Source organism: Onychomys torridus, chromosome 9, assembly GCF_903995425.1.
Source record: "Onychomys torridus chromosome 9, mOncTor1.1, whole genome shotgun sequence".
NCBI lineage: Eukaryota > Metazoa > Chordata > Mammalia > Rodentia > Cricetidae > Onychomys > Onychomys torridus.
The window spans coordinates 105611342-105638854 of NC_050451.1; the positions used below are offsets into that span (position 1 = coordinate 105611342).

Below are 27513 nucleotides of genomic sequence, written 5' to 3' on the forward strand. Positions count from 1 at the left end.
ACAATGGACTGAAACCCTCTAAATTTATGCACCAAAATCACTGAAACCCTCTAAATCTATGCACCAAAATCAATTGTGGCAACCTGAGTTTGATCCACAGAAGCCACAATAAGGTGGAAGAAGAGAGCTGACTTCATAAAGATATCCTCTGGCTTTCACTCATGTCCATGGCTCAACACCTCCTCCTCTCAAAATACACACACACACACACACACACACACACACACACACACACACAGTGCATGAGCACATACACGCACTATGTTTTAAGAGCTAAGCAAATAAAACAAAAGGCTATGAAAGCCCTGCCTTTTTGAAGATATCATGGTAAAGAAAAAAGATGGAATAACAGATAAGCATGTGACGACACAGACAGGCATTAGTCAGCATAGAACACAAGCAAGGTAAGAACAACTGGGTCTTGTAGAGTTCAAAGAAGCTCCTTGGAGAAGTTGCACTTGATAGAAGCCTACAGAGAGTAGGATGGTATACTGTGTCAGTGTCTCCAAGAGAGTGTTCTAGAAAGAAGGAGCATTGAGTATGAGAGAAGTGGGGAAGCTACATATACTCTATTCAGCACAATAAGATGAGCAATGGACAAAAGAAAGTACATGGAGTAAAATTACCCCATGGAGGTGAACTTCAAATGGTGAAAAGATGTGTAAAGTGTGGCAGAGACCAGAAAAAATGTTAATGATCGACAAATTTGAGTATACAAAAACAAAATATTTGCTTAGCCAAGACAATAGTAATTGAAGTAAAAAAAAAAAAAAAAAAAAAACTAGAGAAAAAGTGAAGGATTCTATCAGAAAGGGTCAGGTTTTTGTGTTTTTTTTGTTTTTTTTTACTTCTTAAAAAATAAAGTTCTTTATATCAATAGGCAAATCTCAGAAACAGAAAAAGAAAAATAACTAGATGACGACTATGAAGAATGCAGAACAAAAATTGGTAGTATGCATGTTGCAGACTGCTGAAGAGGACAACAAAGCCATGCAATGATTAGCAATGATTAGCAAAGCTGCAAATATTTGCGCTTCACAAATCTCAAAGTCTGAGAGTAGAGGACACCACGCACAGCCAGCCAGAACATGGATACACATTCTACAAGCTAGCCACTGTCAGAATTGCATGTGCTCCCAGCCGGAACAAGGGTACCACTTCTACATGCTGGCCAGAATTGCAGGTGCTTCTAGCTTTGACCTGCTTCTAAGGCTCCATGCACCAGAGTGACTTGCACACATGTTCAGTGATTTGTATACAAGGTCATTGATGACACTGACTTGCAAACATATATACAAGGACATTGATGTCAGCATTGCTTACTTCATGGGCCCCTGGGACAATGCTGAGGTGTGGGAGGTGACTCGGATACCAGCAGTGGAGTCTGGTTGTGCATTTCTTTTTAAACTTGAATGTGGGAAGTGGTTGAGCAAGTGGATGAATTAGGAAAATGTGTCTTTCAGTGGTTTCAGGATATGCTGAGTTGTAGACATAAATTCAGTGACAATATCAATGTCATTTCAAGAGTTCTGACTAAACACTGAGGGCAGGGTTGGGGAGTCTCTTTAGGGGCAACTGCACCAGTGGGGACATCAGGCGAGGCTGATAAGTTGGATGGGCAGGTGCTGGTGTACTACTGTATGCCTACAGAGAAGGGTATGGCCACTGGTGATGTCAGAAGAGGAGAGATGAGACAGCAGCGAGATGGCTCTGATTTAAAACATGAAAACAGTAATTGTATGATATACATATAGAGAGATATAGATATGGATATAGTCTCTACAAAGGGTATGAACATTCTTCCTACATGCAAGCTTCAGGCTCTGCTCTCAAGTTTGCCCTCTTGCCTGGTTATCTGAGTCCTGTCCCCTGCTTTGCTTCAGTCTCTAGGAGTCCTCCTGTGTTTCCAGGCCTCACCTGAAAACTCACCCCACCCCAGGCCTCAGGGGCATTTTAATTAATCAATGTGGTTGAAGGCGAAGGACATGTATACTCAGTATATCTGTCTCCTGCACACTGCAGTACAAAGTGGAGCCCTAATTACATCTGTGCCTGAGGCATGTATCAGCCCACATGAAAACAAGGAATCTGCTTTTTCCTTTTGCTTTTATGAAAAATAATGGCTAACTGGGTACCCATGAATGAACTTAACCAGGGTTTAAAATTATTTGATTTGCTCCCGATGATTTCATATGCTCCTCAGTGGGCAAAGACCTTAGCTCAGCTAAAACAGGAGTGCCATGGATGAGAGAGGGCCAAACATGGCTTCTAAGCAAGGAGCTCTATGGGATTCTTGGGAAACAATAAAAATACTGGACTGTTAATTTCATTTTCAAGGGTAAATTTACATGAGCTCATGAAATCTTTAAAATGGTTCCTTGTCTTAATTCATTTTTCTTACAAATGGAAGAAAATTGTGTGTGTCACCTTGGGGAGGTCAAGAAATGCTAAGCTCTTTGAAGGCAGCATTGGTTGGTGCTGCTACCAATCTGTGGTGACACTGACATTCCTTTTTGCCACAAAAAAAAAAAAAATCAGACAGGATGGGATTCCTGGGTGTGTGAACAAGTGGGCCTCTGTTTCCTGTGCCTTTTCTTAGGCTCTTTTCCTATTTTGTTTTTGTTTGTTTGTTTGTTTGTTTTATATTTTTTATTTTTATTTTTTTGCCCATTTCCAATGTGTTGGGTTTTGTTTTATTTTATTATTAATAAACAAACACACACACACACAAAGGTGAGGACTTCTCAGCTCTCACAATCTTTGGTTATCAGATAGCTGCTTACAATATAAACAAGGGAACAACATAAATGCCAATTTGTTTAATACCATTGGACTATAATTCTGAAGATTTGGTTACAATCAAATACAGGGAAAGTATCTGACAATTTTATTTAGTAGATTAAGATAAGCCTACTGGGTTGAATTTTCAGTTTTTCAGTTTTTATTGCATTTATTTATTCACCTGTGTGCCACATGTAGATGTCAGAGGATGACTTGTGAGAGTTGGTTCTCTCCTACTCTGCAGGTCCTAGGAACGAAATTCAGGTCGTCTGGCTTTGCAGCAAGTGCCTTTCCCTTTTTTGCTGTCTGTCCAACCCGGATTTTTCAATTATTGAAATATTCCTGCCCCATAGCTACTTAATCACGTCCCATTTAAAAGAAAGACTTTCTCCTCTGTTCCCAGACATTTTGAAAATCTTTACTGCACACCTTCAGATCAGTGGCATTCAACAAACCACCTCTGATCCCCACCCTCTCTTTAAAAATTTATGTCCAATCATGCAAACAAAGTCCTTGACAGAGCACACAACTCCAGGAGGCCCTATAGTAAGGCTTGTAGTTCAAGTTCATAAGCGATGACATTCCACTCCCTGGATCAAAACCTTTATTCTCAATGAGTCATTACCCAGATACAAAACAAAATGGCTTCCTCCTTCTAAGCCGATGCTTCTTTCCTGTCCTGGCAGGCCTCAAGGGAGACACAGTTTCTAATCCATGGCCAGCTGGCCTCCAGTGGCACCTGGAACATTCTAGATAGTCCCTTAATAGAACTGTAGCCTTCTTAACCTACAGCAATGTTTGTAAACAAAGTATTTATTATAAGCGTTACAGCTGTTAGCTATTAACTGACTAGAGTTCTGAAGAGCCAGGTCCTATCAAATACAGGGAAAGCATTTGAGTATCATAAGTATTGTCATTTGCTCTGGTTTTCTATTCCCACAAAATAAGTTATTAGAAAACATCTCAGCTTAATATAACTATCAGAAGTTAGAATGTCACTAGTAGGGAACGCAGGCACAGCTCGGCTGGTTGATTGCTCTGCTCCATGTAGTGTTGACTGGGGTTAGCATTTAGTAATCAACTGTCTGGCTGGGCTGTGGAGTCCAAAATGGCTTTACTCATATGTTGGTAATTTGACAGGAATGGCTGCCAATCTTGGCTCTGCTGGGACTGTCATCCAGCATCAGCCTCTAACACAGCAATCTCAGAAGGGGAGTCTTACAAGAGTCTCTTGGTACCAGCTCTATAAACTGGGAGTGTCATTTCTTCTGTTTGCTATTTCAGCCATTGAGCCTACTTGCACTTAAGGGGACACTTGACAAATCCCACCTTCCAGGGAGGATGAGTGTTTAAAAAAAAAAAAACAAAAAAAACTTTGTAGTCATGTTTAATTAACAAAGGGCACAGTATAAGAAAATAATACAGTTGCGTATTTCTCAGTAATGAGATCATCCATCAAAAGGCACCTGTTATCTGACACAAAGCAGTACCAGCTATGCATCTTAAAGTCATCCATGTACCTTGCATTTCCTTACTGATCACATCAATTCCTGTTAATATGTCACCAAAATGTCTCTTTACATGGTCCTCTCCTTCTGACTTATGCTCACTGAAGACAGTGACTCACAAAAGCTAAGCTTTTTTCAAAGCAAAGGAGATACCTGGTATCATTCTAATTGCTTTTTAAGCTCTGCCTTACTTCATTGCTCATACCATGATTACTTAATGTATCTTGTCATAATTTCCATATAATAGATGGAAGTAAAGGGATCTTGTGAGTTCAATGACTTGCCTGTAGTTTACCACCCAGCTACACCAAAGCCCATGCACTGACTCCAAGGCCTTCTTTCCTAACCAGAAAGGTTTGCTTGTTCAAGCAGAATGCCTTGACCTCACAGTACAGCCTTACCTACTGCCTGGCTCAGATCATCATCTTGGGTGGCTAGGAGATGCTGCATACTCCCTGTGTGCTAACACAGAGCATCTCTCAGTTTGCAACAGTAACTGACTCTAAAGTAACAGCTACTGGTAATCCATTCAAATTTTATTTTCCATAAGCAAGAAACCTTTGTAAAAGAGATACCTAAGTTGGACAACACAGGAGATATGCACCAAAAGGGTCAGCTGATCATTAGCTGTGGCACTGACGGTCCTTGTTTTACTGGCAAGAGTTAACAGCTCCAAGGGAAGAGTAAAGACTCATATAGCTGCTTCCTCCTTCCATGTGTCACATATTTATAACAAAAAAGAAAGCCGCGGTGATGATGCTTACACTGGTACATGTGCATTTGGTTTCCATGTGTATAGACATCTACTGCAAACTTTGGCCAAGGCTCATCTGTCCTATGAAATGCCTTGTGTTTGAAAACTGCTTAGCAGCCCCTCAAATGTACTTGATGTCTGCAACCCTGCCCCATTATTATCAAAACCTATGTATGTTGACAATAAGTGTGACTTTGTGTCCTCAATTTGTCCACTAATATGAACATTTGTGTATTTTTAGCTAAAGGAATGTAATATTTCAATTTATTGCTGCATATTTGTCACATTTAATTTTCCTTCAAATATTTAGATTCATAAGAATTTCTGAAGTTATTTTTTGTTTAATTAATTTTAGGGTGTGTGTGTGTGTGTGATGTGAGGATGCCCTTGAGGGTGCACTCACTGATGTGTGCTCATGTGACGACTAGAAGTCAACATGTGGACTCTTCCTCTACCCTTCTCCACCTTCATATTAGAAACATGGTCTCTCATTGAATCTAGAACTCTCTGGCAAACATGGGCACCAGGTAGACATGTAATGCACAGGAAGATGTGTAAGCAAAACACCCATACGTATATTTTCAAAAAGAAGGACATGAACTAGGAAGAGTTTCAGCTGAAGTTAAATGTGAGGACTAGAAAATTGATGTGATCATAATACATTGTATACACACATGAAATTGTTGAAAAAAGAATCACATCCTGACTAGTGATATTCATTTTTAAATTATTTAAGTATTTTATATTAATACTTACATTAATGTGGGTAGCAAAGCAAAGGCATGACATAAAGATTAGTAATGGAAGAACCAACACCTTGAGTAGGGGAGGCATGTAATTTTGTGTTTTACTGTGATGGTTCATCAAAGGACCATGTTTCCAAAGCCAACAGTCAAACTTCATGATAGGAGGTCACTGAGAGAGAGAGAGAGAGAGAGAGAGAGAGAGAGAGAGAGAGAGAGAGAGAGAGAGTACACGTGCATGCCTGCGTGCAGGTATAGGAGAGTGTGCTATATGTATGGGTACTCAAAGACCCCAGAAGAGGGTTTCAGGATTCTTGATGCTGGAATTATAGGTAGTCTTGAGTGCTAGGAACCAAATTCAGGTCTTCTGGAAGAGCAAGAAGAACCACTAACCCCTGAAGCATCCTTCCAACCCACCATGAACATTTCCATTGTGGGTTGGTGGTTGAGTTTGTAAAGCCAGGTACACCAAGAGCTGTGATCTTGACATAACATGGAACAGGAGGATTGTCATCATCAAAGAACATTCCCTAGTTTATGTTACAAATACAACAGCTTCTTCCCTGATGGGCAGGTTTACAAAAGAAGCTTTACTTCAATCAAGAAGAATAAGAAACTTATAAAAACTTAACCTTTTTTTATATAAATGTTTCCCTCTACCTCCTTCTACATGCACCCCTTACTGCCTCTCAAGTTTATGGTGGAGCATAAGAAATCTTTTAAGGAGACTTTAGCCTGTGTCATTTAGACTCCAGGATATAACCTAGTATACAATCCAAAATCTTGTCCTTTTCCTTACAGACATTTTTATGAGCAAAGTTAATTTTTACAACCCAACCTACTCATGATAGGAACATATATTGAAACAGACCAATACTTGTTGTATAATGATTTATGAAACTGCACATATGAAGCACACAATTAATAATATCCTATAGTTATCATCTTCTTTTTTTACATTGTTGAGTCTCTCCATAGTTCCAATACATTTCCATATAAGAATTTCCTTTTAGGTTCTAACTGTCTAGAGTAGTCAATCTTCACCAGAAAACCTGCTGCAAAGTTTTTTGATAAGGGATGTTTTTTTTTGTTTTTTTTTTTAGGCACACAAAGCAGATATAAAGACAAAAAAGTAACAAGCAGCTTTTAGACGTGTGACTACTCCTCAAACACATGGATTTCACAGTGACCTACTATAATGAAATAATATGCATTTTCCATCTAATTGACAATTAGGTTGTTAAGGTCTTGTGAAATATCTGCTTTGTTAAAACATCCATGACATATACAGTCAATCTGTTTTATCTAATAAAAATATCAGAAAAAAAAACTGTAGGGCTTCTTTTCATGCTGCCATTCATGCACAGATTTGTGTGGGTCCACCTGCACCTGTAAGGATCATGTGGGCTAGCGTCTGGAGCTGAGCGACATGGCAGGAGCCTCTTTCTGCTTCCAATTCTGCCCTGAAGGGTCAACTCTTCCTTGTTCCCCAAGGAATACAGTGGGGCTCCCTTATGAGATCTAGCAGAAATAAAACAGTTAATAACAGTAAGAGTTAATACTGTTTTAAAGAGCCCGGGGCTCGTTAAAAACATGAGTCTTTACTTTCCAGACAGTTCTAGATCTTTTATATTAAAAAAAAAAAAATCCCCTTAAAACGTTACTCACCAGTCTAATTCACAGCTGCTTTATAACCCCAAAAATGTTCTGATGGCAGACTTGGGTTGAACATGGTTGGGTATGTAGTAAAAATAAAATTTGGTTTCCTCACATTACTACTGTAAAACAGCTAACTATAAACAGCATTTTGCATTAATAATATATTACATTTAGAAAGCAGATTATATGATATATACACAGTATATTTCATTGCATGCTTAAAATATTCATGCACTAAGAAAAAATAAATAGGGCATCTACCACAGTGTTCACAGTGCTGTTCTGGGAAGTGGGGTTATGGGCATATTAGTCTTCTTTGTTTCCTTTTCTGTGTTTTGTGAGCATTGTCTAATAAATGGATATTGTTCTGGGAGGGGGAATTTTTTAAGATTCGTTTTTAAGAGCTTCAGCAACTGAAGAAATTTGAGATCTGTTGAGTGTGTGAGTTAAAAGTCTAGCTTGTGCAGTTCAGTGGCTGCTGCTGGCCTGAAATGGCTATTTTAAATCGCATGTAACCAACTAGTTCTTCAGCTGCGCTAGGCTAGCTCTTCCACCAGAGCCACATTCCCACCATCAGAAAAATGTCTGTTCCACATCCTGGGTAGAAAGTGGATTACAAAATTATGTGCTGGCTATCAAAAATGGAAGCTGGGCCAGGGTCTGGTAACACTGGACTAGACATCTGCCCCTTCACCACAGACACTAAATCTTTTCAGCTGTCACTCCAATGCCGTCACTTACCTGTGATCTTCCAGCTAGTTGAGACAGGGGAAGAGTGGTTCCCAGTATATAACTCATATCCCTGTGTCATCATTACCAGCTTCCCTACCCATTTCCAACTCAATAATTCAGCACAACCCCTCAGATAGTGCAACCTTTTGAGAAGGTACTATAGGCTATGTGTGAGAGTTAGCCTCAATTTCCCAACCAAATAAGAAAAATGTCATTCATCCCTCTAGAGAGTATTGACAAGCATAAAAAGAAAGACATTTTGGGTAGAATGATAGCAAGGACATGACTGTGTTTGTAAAATCCAAAATTGCTTCACATAGCAGCTGTGCTTCCGCTGGGTCTTGACTTCTGTTTGTCCAGGTTCACAAATCAGCACTTCAGTGTTCTCCTTCCCATCTTCCCAAAGAAGATGTGTTAGGTTCTTTCCCCATCACTGTGGGCAAGTGCTTGACAGAAGCAACAGAGGGGAAAGAAATTGTCTCAGTTCATGGTTTCAGGAGGATTTCAATTCATCATGGTGGGAAGACGTGCTAGTGAGAACAGCTGTGTCCATAGCTACAGGAGCATCCTGAAGACAATAAGCAGAGAACTCGGGCAAGAGCAGAAGCAGCCACAGATCTCAGAACTCCTCCAAGACACCAATTTCCACCACCCAGGCCTCAAGCCCTACATCTTCCATAGCCTTTAAAATAGTTCCACAAGCAGGGGCCCTATACCAGTTTCTTTCCTATAGTTATAATAAAACAACATAATGAAAAGCAACTTGTAGAAGGAAGAGTTTTATTGGGCTTACCTGTTCCAGAGGGCTAGGAGTCAATCATGGAAGGGAGTCATGGCAACAAGCAGTAGCCATGACAGCAGGAGGCTGAGAGGTCACAACTTGAGCAGCTAGTGGAAAGTAGAGAGAGTAAACTGGTAGGAAGGCAAGGTCTTGAGTTCTCCAAGCCCATACCCCTAGTGATACATTTTCTCCAGCAAGGCCACAGTGTAGCAGGAATCTTAAAAGTTGTTATTATAAAATCAAACCTGAGGCCAGTTATTGGGGTGAATGCTGGAAGATCAGAGACACAGAACAAGCCACAGCTATCTCACCTTGCTAGTTCTTCAGGTGATCCTGTTTCCTCAGAATGGAAGCTTCTGAGTCCTCCTCCACATGAATCTCAGCTGAACTGTGCTGCTCCAAAGCCTGAATGCTAAACCAGCCAAATGCTTCACTAACTTAGTTCCTGGTCCTCAGGTCTTAAATACCTTTCTGCTTTCTGCTATCACTCCCTGGGATTAAAGGCTGATTTTCTGGGATTAAAGGTGTGTGTCACCAAGCCTAGCAGTTTCTCAAGTGGCCTTGAACTCAGAGATCTGGCTAGCTCTGCCTCCCAAGTGCTGGGATTAAATGCATGTACCACCACCGCCCAGCTTCTGCTATGGCTTGCTCTGACCCATTTCCTAGCCACCATTTCTGGCTCTGTTCTAGTGGCTGTCTGTTCATTGACCCCAGATAAGTTTATTTCAGGGAACACACAATATTTTGGGGGAACACAATACCCACCACAGCTCCCTGAAATAGTGCAACCCAGTAGGGACCAAGTGTTCAAATGCCTGAGACTATGGGGTGTTTCTCAGTCAAACCGCCATAAGTCCTATTGTCTAAAACACAAGCCCGTAAAACATAATCTGGAGATTTCAGGTTCATCCATAATGGAGATCAAAACCCACTGTCAAAATGTAGCTTGTATCTAACCAAATATTGTTTTCATTTCATGTAGGATAATTACATATGTTTAACTTACTGCCTTTGGGCTGATTTTCTTATATTACAGGCATGGTTCTATGTATGTGAAATAATCCTAAGTCTTCAAATGCTATAAAGTATATTACGATTTTAAGGTTTAGTCACCCATTTTATTTGAATACATAAAGTCTTATGAGTGAATGGTTATTTTTTTTCAGCTACTTGTCTATAAATGTTTGAATGGAAGTTAAAAACCTGGAGGGCCCTGTTCTCAAATAAATGCTTGTAATGATAACATGTAATATATAATTTACATTATATATAATATAATATATAAACATAAGTACCACGCTTGTATTTTACCAGATGCAATGCTCTTGGTAGCAGAGCGACTGGAAGGGCCGTTCAACATTGAGTCAGTCATGGACCCAATAGACGTCAAGATCTCTGAAGCCATCATGAACATGCAAGAAAACAGCATGCAGGTGTCGGCAAAGGTATTTCCATTAATAATATGTCTCCTAATGTGTGCATATAGTACAGGTGCAGTCACTTGAAAAAATGGAGTGATGAGATATGTGGGTAGGGATTATAAATCCTAATACACTGCCAGCAGCTTCTCTTGCTGAACCACAAATTTACTTCTTCATTTAAAATGTATAACAAAATGGCATTGAGAAGGGAAGTAAGTTTTTAGTTCACAGCTACTCAATCATGACAAAATTTTTGGCTGCCTAAAAGTTTCAGTAAGCCCCAAGTATGGCTGGCTAATCTCTCACATGTGTGAGCAATTTGGGGGAATTTTCTAGTGTGATGTTTGAAATTTCTGTACACCTTCACTCTGTCCTCTCAAAACTTCTAATTATATCGTCACCTGTGTAGATGAGGCACACAGTGTATATGGTCAATAGTAAATACTCAAGCACCACCTGTGACTTCCCTTGCAAACAACTGTAGAACATACATTAATGAGCCTTTGAGGGGGAATATTCCTTTAGGAGTTGAACACATAAGGCAAAAAGTTTCAGAGTTACATAAATCATATGAGACAGAGGGCCTGAGTTTGGAGCTGTGGGGGACAAACAGCAGGTTCCAAGTTTGTGCTTGTACTCATCCAGATGGACGTCAGCAGGGCTTGCCTGGAGCCAAGTGGAGCAGTCTGCAGCCAGGTCTGGAGCATAGCCTTCCATCGCCTCTTTTCTAACCTCTCTTCTCTCGACCAGCATCGCCGTGACAGCATCTGCATCCACCTCAGCCCTTCAAACCTGGTGGCAGGGAGATAGCATTCCCACTGAAATGTGCCAAGAGTTACATGATCGGCTTATTTCAGTTTTTAAAAATGCTTTGTGAAAGAGATTTCAAATATAGTCACAGAAATGGGGAGAAATGGAGGCACAGAGAGGAGCCGTAACATTTTACCAGGCCTCCTTGACTGTCCTGAATCAAAGTGGAGTTGAGCTTCTCAGGGTAAGCTAGGAGGTAAGATAAGAGAGCCTGGCCTGCATTTCGTTCTCTCTCTGGGAGGTGGCGGAGCCTAGAGTTTTCTAGGCCTGATTCTGGGTTTTAATGAACCTGATGTACTCAGGTAGAGAAGGATGTTTGAGTTACCATCAACTGTTGGGGAAATAGCACATTTGGGGCTTCCATGAAAAGCCATTTTCTTTCTTTACTGTAGAAAAAAAAAAAAAAGCAACTATCCTTTCCTCTCAAATCCATCACCTAAAAACCAATTAGAGTTGTTTTGAGAGGCCTCATAACCCAGCAGTGCTGGAGTAATTGGGGACTAGGCTTGTGGAAGTTAAAAATAGCCCTAGAAAAGAGGACAAAACAAAATGGTGAGCAGTAGTATCTACGGTGTGAGCCCACCACTCCCTTCTCAGAAGTAGATGTCTGTTTCCATTGCACATGCTCAAGTTCAGGCCAGGCATTCTTCTGCTTGTTACTTCACCAATTCATTTAGTAAATATTTATCAGCAATCCAGAGTGGACCAGGCTCAGTTCCTACACCAAATACCATTTTCAGTAGGAAAAATAGACAGGAAGCAGAAGAAGCAGCATGTAAACAGATAAATGATGTAATACCAGACAATTACTGGTGGCCTGAACATGCTCCTTGTTCCCCAGTGAGTGAACATATTTTGATATGAAGTTTCTACTACTTGATTTTTCAAGAATCCTTGATAAAAAGTTTTCCTCTAGATAACATCCTACTGTCCTACTTCATAACTGGTCCCTTGGCTTTCCTTTTTAAAGCCTCTTAAATCTGCCCTTCATTTAGTAATTGAGATGTTTGCAAATACAAAGTAAAGCACCTCTGCTTCTTCTTTTGGCAACTCCTTTTTACATCTGGAGCAGAACCCAAAGCCCAACAAGGTCTTGTGTCCACTGCCTCTGCCTACCAGAGGCCTTTGTGCCTTGGCTGATGTGCACAGCTTCATGGCTTTTGTCTCAGCTTCTTGTGGCCTCCTCTGCCTATGATGTTCCTCCCTCCTGTCTCCTGTCAGCAGATCCCTCTTGTGATTCCTCATCTGGACAACTTATCACAGCATCTGTTGCAGACTAGAAATATACATCTGTTTGGCAATTGCTTATAGAATTAATTTCAGAAGGAAGAAGTGAGAATTGGAGAGGGAGGGAGGGATGAGTGGAAGAAGAGAGGAAGGAAGGAAGGAAGGAAAGGAAGGAAGGAAGGAAGGAAGGAAGGAAACTCTATTAAGTAAACTATGAAGAACTTGGAAATCAACTCTTAGTGACTGTTCTATTGCTGTGAAGAGACACCATGACCAAGGCAGCTTATAAAAGAAAACATTGAATCAGGGCCTTGCTTAGAGTTTCGGAAGGTGAGTCTGTGATCATCATGGTAGAAGCAGCATAGTGACAGGCAGACAGGCACTGGAGCATGAGTGCTTGCTTCCTGATCCACAGACAGCAGGCAGCAGGCATAGAGAGGGACAGAGACAGAGACAACAAGATTCATACACACAGGCGGGCAGAGAGAGAGAGACTGGGCCTGATATGGATTCTCAAAGTCTCCCCCCCCCCCCCCCCCCCGTGGCATACTTCCTCCAGCAAAGCCATGTTTCCTAACCCTCCCCAAACATTCCCACAAACTGGGAATCAAGCATTCAAGTATCTGAGCCTATGGGGGGCATTCTCATTTAAACTATCACATTAACCAAATTCAGTTGGGCATAATGGCGCACACCTTTAATCTCAGCATTTAAGAAGCAGAGATAAAAAGATCTCAATGAGTCTGAGGCCAGTCTGGTCTACATAGTGTGTTCCAGGCCAGATATGAGACCCTGTCTACCCTAACACACACACACACACACACACACACACACACACACACACACACACACACACACACAGAATAAAAGAAAGAAAGAGAAAAACAAATGAAACCTAACAAATTCATGGAGTATATCGTCTAGACTATACTCTTTTACAATGAATACATCTTTATTTGAAAATATTCTATATATTTATATAATACCATGTGATGTTTTACAGTGTCTACCTTGTAGAAATGCTAAATAAAGCTAATTAGCAGAACTTGGCCTTTCACATCCTGTTTTTTGTTGTTGGTTGGTTGGTTGGTTAGTTTTGGTGTGTGTGTGTTGAGACATCTACTCTTGAAGCAAATTTCAAGCATGTAGATTATTATTAAGTGTAATTTAAATGAAGTAGTATCCCAGAAAATTCTCTAAGAGGTCAATGAGATGGAGCTTTTTATCAGCAAAATGTGGAAGAGACATTTTTATGGAATTTACTTAACTGTATCATAATAGCACTGCTGTTTTAAGAACTATATTTAAAATTGACACGTTTTGTGAGAAATGCCACAATCAAGAAGAAAAACAGTATAAGGCCTGTAGGTTACACTCATGAAAGCATGCAGTGGGAAGGGTCATAAAGTAACAGCATGATAAATGGACTGGCATTAGAAGAGTGAATCTGATAAGCCTGACAGAGAAAAATGAACGGAGGAGTTACAGAAGAGAAGAGAGAAAGGGAAAAGGAATAGCCAGGCTCTCCAAGAAAGATCAAGTAGAGAAAGTTCAGTGTCAAAAACTAATAAACCAAGAGGCCGACTGTGGAAGACCTCAAGCTCATTGTTGGGTTCCCTTTATGATGCTCAAAGCTTTCCAGGGAGATAAATTCTAATTACATGCTTCCCTTATCCAGTGTAGTTGTTCATTTCTTTGAGTCTTTCCTAGAGTGTTAATAGTACACACACACACACACACACACACACACACGTACATACATGCACACATACAAACACACATATGAACATACTATTTTAAGATAAGAGATATCTTTCCTTAAATGTTCTCATCATATCTAGATGAAGGAGAACTAATCCTTTTCTGCCTCATAACTGAGACTGTGAATAAAGTTTTGCAGACTAGTAACAAGGTCCTTCTCACTGTGGACACTCATGCCTCTGTCTTCTACAAGGCCTGTGTGTAGTAGGCACTGCCAAATCCTTTTCATTCTCCTAGTCAGTCCTCACAGAGGCAGTTGGGAGTGAGATAAGATATTCCTTTGACAAAATGTATTGGCTATGCCAAAGTGTACCACTAAATCATAATATGCATTTCTATCTTAAGTGGTGACACTGATCTGAAACTCTAGATTTCTTTGATCCTTGTGAAGCATCTGTATCTGCATACACATTCTAAAGAATGGGCACCACAACACATTAATTTTTTGTCATTGTTGTTTCCCCTCAGGCATAGAACCTCCAAATGGCAGTGAAAGCCATCATAGTGGCTGTTGATTGAACCCTGGCCATATCCATCCAACAAATACCATGGCATGCTCCAGGCACAAGGAACGCTGTAGAAGAGAAGCAGTACCCTTGCTTTGCTGACACAGTCTCCTTCAATGTGCCTCATTTATGTATTTATTTCAAATCCTCCCTGAAATCTTAAAAGCATCCATTTACTTGTACATTGAAAAGGAATGTTAAATTTGCAGAGATTAAACAGTTACTCTGAGGTCAGACAGCAAGTGGCAAAACTGGGATTCAGCCAGATCTGTCAAGTTTTAAAAGAAAAAATATTTACCCAGCATGCCACAGTTTCCTTTATAAGCATCTCCCCACCAGGACCAAATGAGCTCAGCACTGGAAGAACCCGCTGCATGAGGGAATTTGGCCAGCCGCACTCTGTGGAACCTAGTGAGGAGATGTAGAAATAGCTAGTTCAAGTGCAAACATATCACACTCAGCAGCTTTACAATCTTCATGACAGACAAGGAAGAACTCTTCCTAAGCCCCTGTATCCCACCCAAATGAAAGCAGTTGAAAACTGCACTTTAGTGGAAAGTCTACAAAGAAATGGGGGGAAAGGGGCTCCCTGAATCAAGTGTCTGCCTTTGAACTTCAGATGTGTTGATAATCTTCCCCTTGTCCTCTCAGGGAAGACAAAACTGATTTCACTAGATAGCTGTATTAGGGATAATTTCAAACCTAACTCGGGAAGATTGGTTTGTCAGATATAATCTAAATTAAGAAGGAAGACTTATTAAATTCCAATTGAAGCCATCTATTCAATTAACAACTATTATAGATGAATGTGGTACCCATTCCAGAAGAGTGAGGCAGCCCCAAGGTACTTAATTTTCTCCAGACTATTCTTTCTGAATGTGCTAGTCAAAAGAAGACCAAGAAACCTAGAAGGACATTAAAGAGAATATAACAACGTCTGTCTTAGCTATTGGGTCTAGTTTCGTCGTCTGTGTTTTTGTCGAATGGCCCCTTTCTAGTATAATGGACCTCACTTCACAAGCATTACTCCACTTACTACAATTCTTTTCCAGCACCCAGCTCTCCCCCCAACTCTCTTCCCTGTACCTTTTCTCTTTCAGGGAATTAGGAATAAACACTATCTTAAGAATGCAAGTGGTGAAAATATTTTCTTTTCTATTGGAGGACATTACCTAGAATTTATCTTTTTACTCCAGAGGGTTTTCTCTTCCATCTTTGGGTTCCTAATCGTCGGTATCTTTGTAAGGTAATCAGAGTGTTAGTATGTTATTGTTATTTTTTTTTTTCACATCCTTTCTCCTGGCCAGGATTCTAAATTATTTGAGAACAAGAGTTGTGTCTAAGTTGGGGTTTTTATTGCTGTGATGAGACACCATGACCACATCAACTCTTATAAATGAAAAACTTTAATTGGGGTATTTTAAATTACAGAGGTTTCGTCCATTATCATCATGGCAGGCAGCATGGCAGCATGCAGGCAGATGTGGTGCTGGAGTAGTAGCTGAGAGTCCTACAGCTTGCAGGCAACAAAAAGTCAGCTGAGACACTGAGTGGTATCCTGAACATAGGAAACCTCAAAGCCCTCCAACAAGACCATATTCACTCCAACAAAGCCACACCTTCTAATAGTGCCACTCCCTATAAGATTATGGGGGTCAATTACATTCCAGCTACCACAAGTTGTATCTTGTTCATTCTTAAATTATTCAGAGAAAGTTCTCAGTGTGTCACATATGGAAGAAATAATGTTTTACTTGGTTGAGTTCACAGTGTGACAACATAGCACTAGAGAGTCTTACAAAAAAAAAAAAAAAAGAAATAATAAATACCTTAGCTTGGTTTGAAAGTACTCTGGTATTCTTTAAACATGGCAGCAGTTAGTGAGTTAGAGTTGGACACCAGACAGACCCAGGACCTGGTTGTTTCTATTTGTGTGATTTGAGGAAAAATCATTTATCTGTCTAAACTCAACCAACTAATATTAAAAAAGAAAGCCCTAACCCAACTTACAGGTTATTTAAACAGAACAACATTACAGTACATGTAAAGTGCTTAGCATGGAGCATGCCAAATCAAAACCACCCAAGAAGGTTAAGGCTCTTAATTGTTACTAAAAGCAGCAGTGATATGTAAATTCTGAAGAGTTTGGTACTATGGTCTTGATTCATCCAAGAGTCTAGAGGCTTAAACTTAGCTTATAAGAGCAGAAAATACTTAACATCTCCATCTCACATTTGATCCCATGGATGTTTGATTCTTTTCAATGAAGTTTCCACCTTGAGAGAAAGAGAGGATCTAAATGTCTATCTCTGAGAGCAGGATCCTGGGGATGGCAAGTTGCTGGTGACTACATCAACAACCCAATTCTAGTCTGTGCCTCTTGTCTCTACCAAAGCAAAGGAATTTGGGGGAATTTTTGTGGCCTCTGCCCATTGTCACATTATTGTTACTAGTTTGCTCCATTGGTGGATAGTTTGGTCCCTGTCATGTAATCTCTGAGGAAAAAAAAACAAATGGGTCACACTGTTTATAAAGCTTTATGACCTATTAATTTCTACAGCTTGCTTTCAGTGGAAAGAGGGTGTGCCCTCCATTGTTCCAGACTATTGGGTTTTCTCTGACTTTTTTTCTTTTATAAATTCAAACCTTTTTGTTCTATTCATCAATTTTCACATGCAACATGGCACTGAGAATACTAACCTTGAAACACCTTGTGTGTTTTTATTTCTTCTCCTCTGTGCAGGAAATCAGTGTGTATTCTATTCCTGTTTGTAACAGAACAAGATTTTCTTCAGGAAAAGTACCACAGTCTTCATAATGTAAAATGAAAGCTCAAATATGCTTATTAATAGAAAAAGTATGGAAGAAAACTAGGTTTAGCTTTCTTTCTTTCTTTCTTTTTTTCTTTCCTTCTTTGAAAAAGAGATTCTAATTCCTTTTGATGATAAAGGAAACCTCTTGATTATCTCTAACGTAGGGTGATTTACCTGGAGACTTTCTTTCACTTCATAGGCAAAGGATGAGATTATATTTAAAGTAGTACACTCAAGAATGGATTAGTGAAACTCAGTTTAACTCAATATTCAATGTGTCCTCAGGAGCAACAGAAGAAATATATTTTTGGGGTCTCACAGAAATCTTCTCACAATTTCCTCCTGCCTTGCTTAGGAAGTCTTCTGAGATCCATGTTTTTCATAGACGAGCTCTTCCCATTCTCTTAAGTACATAACCTTTCTCCTGGTCCTAACCACTTCCTTTCTACTGAGGAATTTGTGATCTGCTCTAACACTGGTGGAATCACAGCTTCAGGTAGCCTGTGTGCCTGTAAAGGATTTGCCTCTGTGGGAAAAACTTCTGCTTGAACAGTTTGCCAATTTCCTTGGTGTAAATATCCATATTATGGCTGGTTGAAAACCTAGGCATAATGTCAATGAATACAGAAGGACACACCATGATAAAGTAGTCCTGCCTTGTAGGTGTGGTTGGCATGAAAACCCTCAAAAGCATAGATAACAGTGCAGTGATTAGAAAGTAGAAAGTTTATATATATACAAAATTTTTACTTTATATATATATAGATAGATAGATAGATAGATAGAGAAGAGAGAGAGCATAATTTGTGTAATTGTAAGGATATACAGCATAATTTTTAGTCATCATGTTTAGCAACTGATTTTCAAACTTACTAGAAATGCCTCGGTTCTCCTCATCAGCAACAGGAGCCCATCTCAACATACCACTGCTGTTCAAGGAAGCTCCCTGGATTCTCCAGTCTAGGGCTAACTGCTCCTGTGAGCATTCCCATTACACTCAAAGCATTCCAACTCTCTGCTCTCTTGTCAAAACACTCACAAGAGCAGGGACATATCCACGCCACTTAATTTTGACCAATGTAACACTCAATATGTATTTATTTGTTAAACCATGAGATGAATGAACGGTTCACAACCAGGCTGGTGTGATTCATGTGTTTACTTACATCTTGTCCAGTGACCTTACAGAAGTTCTTTCAACCTTATAAACAAGAGCACAAGAGATAATCGTTCAGCTAGGCAGAGAAGTGGGACTTCTCTCTCTGTACAATAAAACATGTCGTATTCAGTTCCTTGAAACTCTGCCCTCTGCTCATTTGGAAAGAATATCAAGACATCCTGCAGTGTAAGGAATGCAAAACCAAAAAACAGTCTCAAGTCAATGGAAAGAATTTGTTTTTATTGAAGAAAGGATTTTTAAGAAGTATGCAATACATCTAACAGATACCCTGGAACCAAGCTTGTTTAAGCCTTAGAAGTAAATTGTTTAAACCTTAGAATGGTACACAGCAGACAGCTTTTGAAAAATCAAATCCAGTTAAAAGTGACCAAAACAAAAACTGATGACTGGACTTGATTCAGAATCCTGAATTCTCTTAACAGGATGCTGAATCCATCCAGGGACTTAGAGTTTGCCAGAGAAGTTGGCCAAAGAACCACTGCAATCAATCTTTAAGGAAAGAAAAACATGAGTCAGGAAGAAAATAGAAAGAAAGATGATGAGAGAGGAGAAGAAAGACAGGAAGACGGGTCAAAGGAGAAAAGAGATTATTCTGAAATGATGGGGTGAAAAGACATCTTCTTAGAGAAGGCAATCCATGGAGGCTTGCCAACCTAAATAAAAATGAAAAGCTGGGAATTGAAATGTTTGTATCATTAATCTAATTATTTTAAACCGAAGTAAGAATAATTATCAAAATCATTAAGTTGTATCCAGAAATACATGTCTTAAGACATTAGCAGGAAGCTGTTAGGAACCAGAGAAGAAGTATTGTGAACTTATACCCTGGGGAAAAGTTTCATTTATTGGTAATATGTAACTCTTCTTGCTACTAACTTGATGAAGTGTTTTTGGAAATATTTTAAGTTACTCACATTTACCTGCATTAATATGTGAATAGACTTATACAAACGTACATCTCAGTCACCACTTTGGAGAATTACTTCATTCTTGGTTATATGTGTATCTGCGTGTGGGTATGCGCAGATGAATGCAGTACCCACAGAGGCCAGAAGTGGGTGTCAGATCCCCGGGAGCTGGACTTACTGATGGTCATGAGCCACCTAATGTGGGTGCTGGGAGTGAACTCAGGCCCCCAGCACCAGCATATGCACTCATAAGCACTGAGTCACCTCTCCAGTGCCACCACTTCACATTGAAGAATGGCCTTCAGCTCTGCGCTGGAGCTGGATGACCTGGGTGATCGCTGCTGCAATGAAGGAATGCCGCTGCCCAGGACTTGGACCAGACAAAGACGATACTGGGAACAGCAGCTTTGTAAAGAGTCCAAATCACCTGCCATTGTGACGTAACCAACACGATTGACTGGGCTGTGAATCCAGTCCAGTCACAACGACCCCTCCAACCCACTCATGTTCGCTCTCTTCACTTTCAGTCAGTCTCGGTCCATTGCTGCCCAAAAGGCTTCAAGGGGACATTCTAAAAGTAATCAACTGGTAGGTTTTAAACTGTACATCATGTTAGGAAGCATGATGACATTTTCCACTGTCCCACTCCGTCATGCCATGGACATGAATTAACCCTTTCTCAGTGTATTCATTTATGTTGTATATGCTGCCTACCTGTTAGGTACTTCACATACATCTTAGTTATAGAGTGACCGTCACTGCTACAGTGCTCACATTCAAAGAAGTATTGTTTTATTTAGAAATTGACCCGAAACACAAGAGTTCGATGCAAGCAAATTGAAGATGCCAAAGATGAGCCCATAAAGTTCTCTGTACCTGAAAGTTTTTCTGTATCCCGCCTGGCCTGTGGTCAGAACAAATCTCTCTCGCCCGCCGGTCCCACAGCCGCTTGGACTCAAATAAACACACATAGGCTTATATTATTTTTAAACTATGGCATGGCAGGCTTCCTGCTAACTAGCTTTTTATATCTTAAATTAAGCCATTTCTATACATCTATATTTTGCCGCAAGGCTTGTGGCTTACCAGTACCTTTACATCTTGCTTCTTCTGGCGGCAGCTAGCAGCATCTCCTCAGCTCTGCCTTCCTCCTTCCTCTCTCTCTAGTTGGAATGTCCTGCCTAACCTTATTCTTCCTCACATTGGCCCAACAGCTTTATTTGTCAACCAATCAGAGCAACACACATTCAGAGCATACAGAACAACATTCCACAGCACTTCCCTTTTTCTGTCTAATTAAAAAGGAAGGTTTTAACTTTAACATAGTAAGATTACATGTAATAAAACAGTTATCAAGCAAGAATTACAGTTACAATATCTAATCTATTTGTATTTGGCAAAATTAAAGAAAATATTCTATTTATCCTGTATTTGTGAGTCTGAAGTTTTATATCTAATTTATCTTTTATCATAGCCTAGGAAAATTATAATTATCTAGTCTTCAACTACATCAAAGACCTCAGAAGGATATAATATCACCTAAGTAAACAGGAAATGCATGGTAAGCAACTTCTCTTTCTAAAGAAGAAAAGGGGATATAGCTATGATAGGATAAAGAGTAACAACTTGTTTAAAATATATTACATTACTATAGGGTTTAGTTTATTGATACAAATTTAAAGTTAATTTTGTTTTACTATATATTTATTTCTACTCTTGTTAAGGTATTATATTTATGATTAATTTAATTTTATTTATATTATGATTTAATTTTGTAATGTATAATTAATAAATAGATTAATAATTAGTCATCTATGATAATCACACTTATAGTCATATTAGTTAAGTTTTCTAAGTATACAAAAACATATTTCAATTAGGTAGGTAATCTTCAAACACTCCAAAGACTTACAGAATATGGTGTTTAAAATGTTTTAAAAATTTAGACTTTCTGGACAGTGAGACATGTCTGCTCCTGGAAGCACCACACTGATTTACTTCAAAGAGGAAAATGGGCGTCAAAGACATTCCATATGGAGTTTATCTTCTTCTTGGCAAAAATAGCCATTTTGGGCAAGAAACTGCTCTTGCCTGGACTGCTGATAACTGGACATACAGGACCCATAGGAAAATGACCACTGAATTTGCCAAATGGCAAAATTGTCCTTCATGTTCCTGCTTCACTGAGGAGACTGCCATTCTAGAGGACACAGGAAAGGTGACTAAGAGACTAGGCCTATGGCCTAAAAATGGATTCCCCACATTGGGCACCACTTCTCTTAAGGAAAACAGTGAAGAAATCAGCTACATGTGTAGACAAAAAATACTCTTCATAAGTTTCAGTACTCTGAAGTTTTGGGCATTTTGTAACACTTGGCGATTACTGCAGGCATAGAGCCTGTGGCTCTTAGCTTAGTCTACCAACCAGAGAGCCAATTTGGCTACTTCATGAGATTTTCCATTCTTAAACTGGCTTATTAATTTTAATAAGTAATTTATCAAAGGATCAAGAACTAGAATTTTTGGTTCTAGTTATTAATTTTAGTAAAGTTGTTTATTGAACTTGGATTTGACTTGACATTGTAAATGGAGCAAAGACAATAGCAATATTTTTCATATGAGTGCATGGTTTTCTATAGTTCTTCAGGCTGAGAAAGAAATGCTCAGCCTTGGTTTGGAAGAGACAATCGCTTATTTGAGCTAAAGTGTGTGAAGGTATAGTGAAGGGTCTTTCAAGAACACTCACAGGTTTCTTGATTTTACTTTCCTACCTTTACTTCTCATTATAGATAACCACATGCTAGCTAACTTTAACAAATACAAAATAGGGAGAGGATAATGAAAACTTTTACTTATTTATAATTATTCATTTTTTTACTTTTTAAAAACATACAGTATGTGCTAGGAATGCATAGAAACCAGGATACAATGATAAAATATTTAAAATTCTGTTCTTCAGAGAGTTTAAACTGTTCATTCATAGCTCTGTGTAGTCCATGTATTTGACATGTTATTCAGTATTCTACTGAGTAATTATAGATTATGTCAGTTAAAATAATATACCTTCTTATTTCATTTTTCAATGTCTTCTCTAGGCATCATATTTCATCTTTAAAATGGCTTTGAAAATTGGGAAACCACATTGTTCCAATGTCATCCAAGTTTAAGATCAAGGACAGAAGCTAGAACTCTAACTCTTGGGCTCTTGCTAGTGACTTACTATGGCCAAAATGTGTTTATTACTCAAAGTTTATGTTGAAAGTTAACTCCTGAAACCTTTAAATGAAATTACAGGAGTTGTCCCTTATAAAGGAGACCTGAGGGGGCCTTTCACTGGTCCACCTGCTAAATAAAGACAGAGAAAGAAAGTGTTATCTACGAATTACCTGGTACCTGGACCTTACACTTCACATCCTCTAGAACTACAAAAGTTTCTGGTCTTTATGAATGACTAGTCAAAGATATTTCATCAAAGCATTTCAAATCTCCTAAACACTTGTCTGTTACCCCATAGCCATCTGTTATGAACACAGCAGCCATAACAGGATCCATGATACACAGTCCGGTATGGACTTGCTGGTTCTGTTTCCTTGGGTATCAATGAAATAGAGTGAAATTCCCCAGTTAGTCTTCTTACAGATAAAGTCAGTAGCATTTTAATAGAAATTATAATCTAATAAATAAAGAAAACACCACTTAGTCTCAAAACATCAAGTCTAGGTAGACACAGCCACCAAGATAGAGAATACCCACAAACATTGCCTCTCAAGATGCCAGTAATGACTTTGGAGACTACGTAATCAAAGAAGCAAAGACAAAGTAGAGATCAAGGGGACAGGGACTGTCTGTAAGTCCCTCTGTAAGGGTGGACAGTGCATTTGTCTATGAAACATACGTTAATATATTTCAGTGTTTAGGTTCTAAACATTTAGAAACCAAATGGCTGAATGTAAATCTGTTATCAATACACGTCTGACTATTGCCTCTCCTCTTCCCCCTCCTTCCCCTCCTCCCAATAAAACAATAAATCCTCCTCATTCAGTGCTTGTCATCTCAGTGTCTGAGCCCTTCTTCTCAGAATGCCTGCAGACTTCTGAGACATTCTCTTTGTAATCCTCTTAAGAGGGAGAATCAGGAGTCAGGGAGCTCCCTGAAATCCACAGGCCTTTTGAGTTGGCTGTGTAGGAAAGACGATTTCTTTGAATATCCACAGCATTTGTCTACATCGAAAATTCTGAAAACTTTCTGGAATTATCTAATTATCCCTTTCTGTATCCCTCAGAGTGAATCAGGCAGAAGGGAACACCGAGGCTACTTTTTAAAGGGGAATGTCTACAGATGTGTTCCCTTTTAAGTGGTTTGGCCTGAAATCACAACTTGTAGAAACTTCTGTTCTGGTGTAAAAAGAAGACTCCTTTTTCAACCTTAACTGAGGGTGGAGAGGCAGCGCCGCCCTGTAAGGCGATTCTATCAGAATCTCATTTCTCTGAGCAAGTCTGAGCCACCCTCATCTTGGGGTGGAACTGCCTGGAGGAACCCTACAAATGTGTCATGAACACATTGGGACATGTGGTGGCATGAAGCCCCTGTGAACGTTCCCAATTGAACACGTGGCCTCTTCTGCTTCTGCCACATTGTTTAGCTCTTACAAATGATTCTGTGTGGGAAACATAGATGAGGGCCCTGAGATGTGGCTCAGAGGATCAGGATGCTTGCTGCTCTTCCAGAGCACCTGAATCTGACTCCCAATGCTTTCACGGGGAGTTCTTTAGCAGCTCTGGCTTCTGCTCCTGGGGATCCGACCCCATCTTCTGGCTGTTGTGGGCACCACACTCGTGCATACAAGCCTACACGCAGGCACAGACACATAAGTAAAAACATAAATAAACAAACATCTGGGGGAGAGAGGGAAAGGAAGGCCAGGTCCGGTGTTTTCACTCCTTTTTTGTTTATAGGTAAAACTTACAGAAGGTGTAAGTTATGGACTTACGTAATTACGTCATGACTACCAAGCACTTGTTTTCCAGATAGTGAGTTCTGTGTTCCTGCTTCATAATTTGCGTTTGATCACGACCACATGCTGGTGTTATAAATGGGATTATTATCCCTATGAAACAGAGAAGGGGTCCAGCAATGGTAGCAACGCCTTTAGTCCCAGCACTCAGGAGGCAGAGGCAGGTGGATCTCTGTGAGTTCCAGCCAGCCTGGGCTACAGAGCAAGGTCCAGGACTGTAGCTGGAGTTTTCTCCAGTCCTGCCTGGCCCACGGTCAGGGCAAATCTCTCTCACCCACCAGTCCTATAGCTGCTCAAACCCAAGCAAGTAAACACATAGAGACTTATATTACTTATAAACTGTATGACTGCGGCAGGATTCTTGCTAACTGTTCTTATATCTTAAATCAACCCATTTCTATTAATCTATAAGCTGCCACATGGCTCGTGGCTTACCGGTATCTTAACATCTTCTTATGGTGGCAGCTGGCAGCATCTCTCTGCCTCAGCCGTGCACTTCCCGGAATTTTCTTCTTTGCTTGTCCCACCTATACTTTCTGCTTGGCTACTGTGGCCAATTAGTGTTTTATTTATTAACCAATCAGAGCAACACATTTGATATACAGAACATCCCACAGCATAGGACAGACAAGACTGCACAGAGAAACGCTGTCTTGAAAAACCAAATGCACATATATATGTATGTACATACATACATACATGCATATGTATATATTCAGAACAGAGGAGAAAGATTGGCTCATAGAGGCTCCTCTATTTGTTCCCACAACACAGGCTTTTTTCAGCTCCATCCATCAGCCACTTGTCCTTCCACTTTCCTTGATAATCACCAACAGTTTCAGAACTCTAAAAACCATCTAACGATCTAAGTTTGCATTTCCAGCCCTGACCACTTGATCTACTCTCATTTAACCTCAGGACCTGTCTATCATATTATAGATTCTCATCTACTTCTCCTTTTGTTCAAAATATAAAATATCAGGGTACCCCAGCTACCCAAACCCCTTATATTAACCTAGACTGAATCCCCTGTGCTCATAGAGCTATTACAGCAAACTTAGAAATCAGGCATACTCCAAATTTCTGTCCAATAATTCCACTTGTCACCCACCCCGTGAACCCCATGTTTTTAGACCATTTTAACTAATGGATTGCATGTTGACTTACTGTCCATAGGTAAATATGACCAGATACTGTAAAGTAGGCGACATAAACAGCAGCCTTCCTCTCTAAGGTCACTGATCATATTTCCCACCCACCATAACCCCATCACTTGAGAGATCAGGTCTCAACTTGGGGATCTGGCAAGGACACAGATATTCAGACAGCATGCATTAGATGTGGAACTGTGAGCTTCACTTTGTGTGGTCTCAGCTGCAGTATGGACATGTGGCTTGATTTTTAGGTGATTCTCTACATGACCCTGATCCAGAAGTCTTTCAGCAGACAGGCTGGTACTCAGGGGCCTCCCTGTACCTGTTCTCATCATGTTTTACAGACTTCAGCAACATAGATTGTAACCTTCCCACAAGATGGCCTCTCTTATACTGGTTCTGTTTTTCTAATAGTGGAGTGGTCTATCTGGGGATATTCAAAATTTGAGGTCATTGTGAACAAGCTTTTATGAAAGTTTCCAGCAGATTTAGAGGTTCAGAGATGTGGTGTTATCAATGGGGAGAAAGTGAGCATTTTCTTTGGTTTGGGTCTTAGACCCAGAAATTTCTACTTCAAAAAGCTTAACCAGATATAAATAATGGAAAGTCACCAGGCCGTATTAACTAATCTGTGGCCAGTTAACACCCGCCAAACAAACCCAGCACCAAACGTGAAACCTCTCCCCAGAACCCACCAAACATTCTATCAGGGAATTGCATTCCTGTGATTTCCCTAGATCCCTTGAGCCACACTCCTCCCTTCCTGAACTGTTAACCCTTTCAGTGCCCAGCCCTTCCAAATCTCAGCAAGGCTGGCCATTGCTATTGTTCCCCTGCTCTGTCTTTAGGCTTCTTAAAAGAGAGTTGTCATTTTCAAAGCAATCCAAAAGAGCCCACTCAACAGATCCCCTGGAGCTTTGGGAATGTTAAGGCCCTCCATCAGCAGTGACCTTGCTACAAGGAAGTGATTTAAGCACTGAGGGAGAAGAGACCCACTATCTTTATCACACTGGTTACACCATCAACTTCAGAAATTGTGAGAGAGAAGAATAATCAATAGTGTGTTAAGACCAGCCTCCAAGAATGCCAAGACAAAGTATCCCTGTGCTGCAAAATGCTGAGTTGAAGGAGAAGTTTGAATGCACAAAAGAGAAATTAGCTGTAGTGGTGAAGCAAATGAATTGTATCTCAAGATGGAATTTGTCATTGGGAATGGCACTCAAGGGCTCTCTGCGTCCTTCATTGTGACCATATAATATACAGGATGAAAAATGCTTCAAGTTAAGCAACACAGAATCAAATAACAACATAAGAATGAACACACGGTAAATATGCATATGTAGGTTCAGAATTAGCACAAATGAATGGTTGGGGAAAGTTCCTTGCATTTTAATTAAAATGCAAATGCATCATTTTCTCCCTTTCCTTTCTCTCTCCAGCCCTTCCATGTACTCATTGCTTTCTCTCAAATTCATGACCTCTGGCCTTAGTTTCTTTAATTCTTATTGCATACATTTCCCCCTTCAATATATAGCTAAACATGTAACTACAACCTCCTTAGTCAATATAAAGTTGCTTCTTTGTATGTGATTTCAGGGCTGACTATCTGGTATTTGATAACCAATCAGGGCCCTCTATCTGGGGAAGATTATCTGTCTCATTCCCAGCATTCCTTAGTTGCCTGTAGATTTTGGGAAGAGTTGGGGTCCTATGGGGTTTTCCCCTTCTGTGTTAGCATGTCTGCTGGTATCGTTCTTGTTC

The 27513-nt window shown here is 39.9% G+C and overlaps 1 protein-coding gene across 2 annotated transcripts in view; it reads left to right on the forward strand.

Moving 5' to 3' along the window:
* The window catches only part of Gpc6 (glypican 6), a 1076942-nt gene that overhangs the window by 956340 nt on the left and 93089 nt on the right, over positions 1 to 27513 (forward strand). For both annotated transcript variants that reach the window (XM_036199808.1, XM_036199809.1), the window contains exon 5: positions 10273 to 10403. In XM_036199808.1, coding sequence (XP_036055701.1) covers positions 10273 to 10403 — 131 coding nt within the window. The remainder of the gene's footprint in view (positions 1 to 10272; positions 10404 to 27513) is intronic.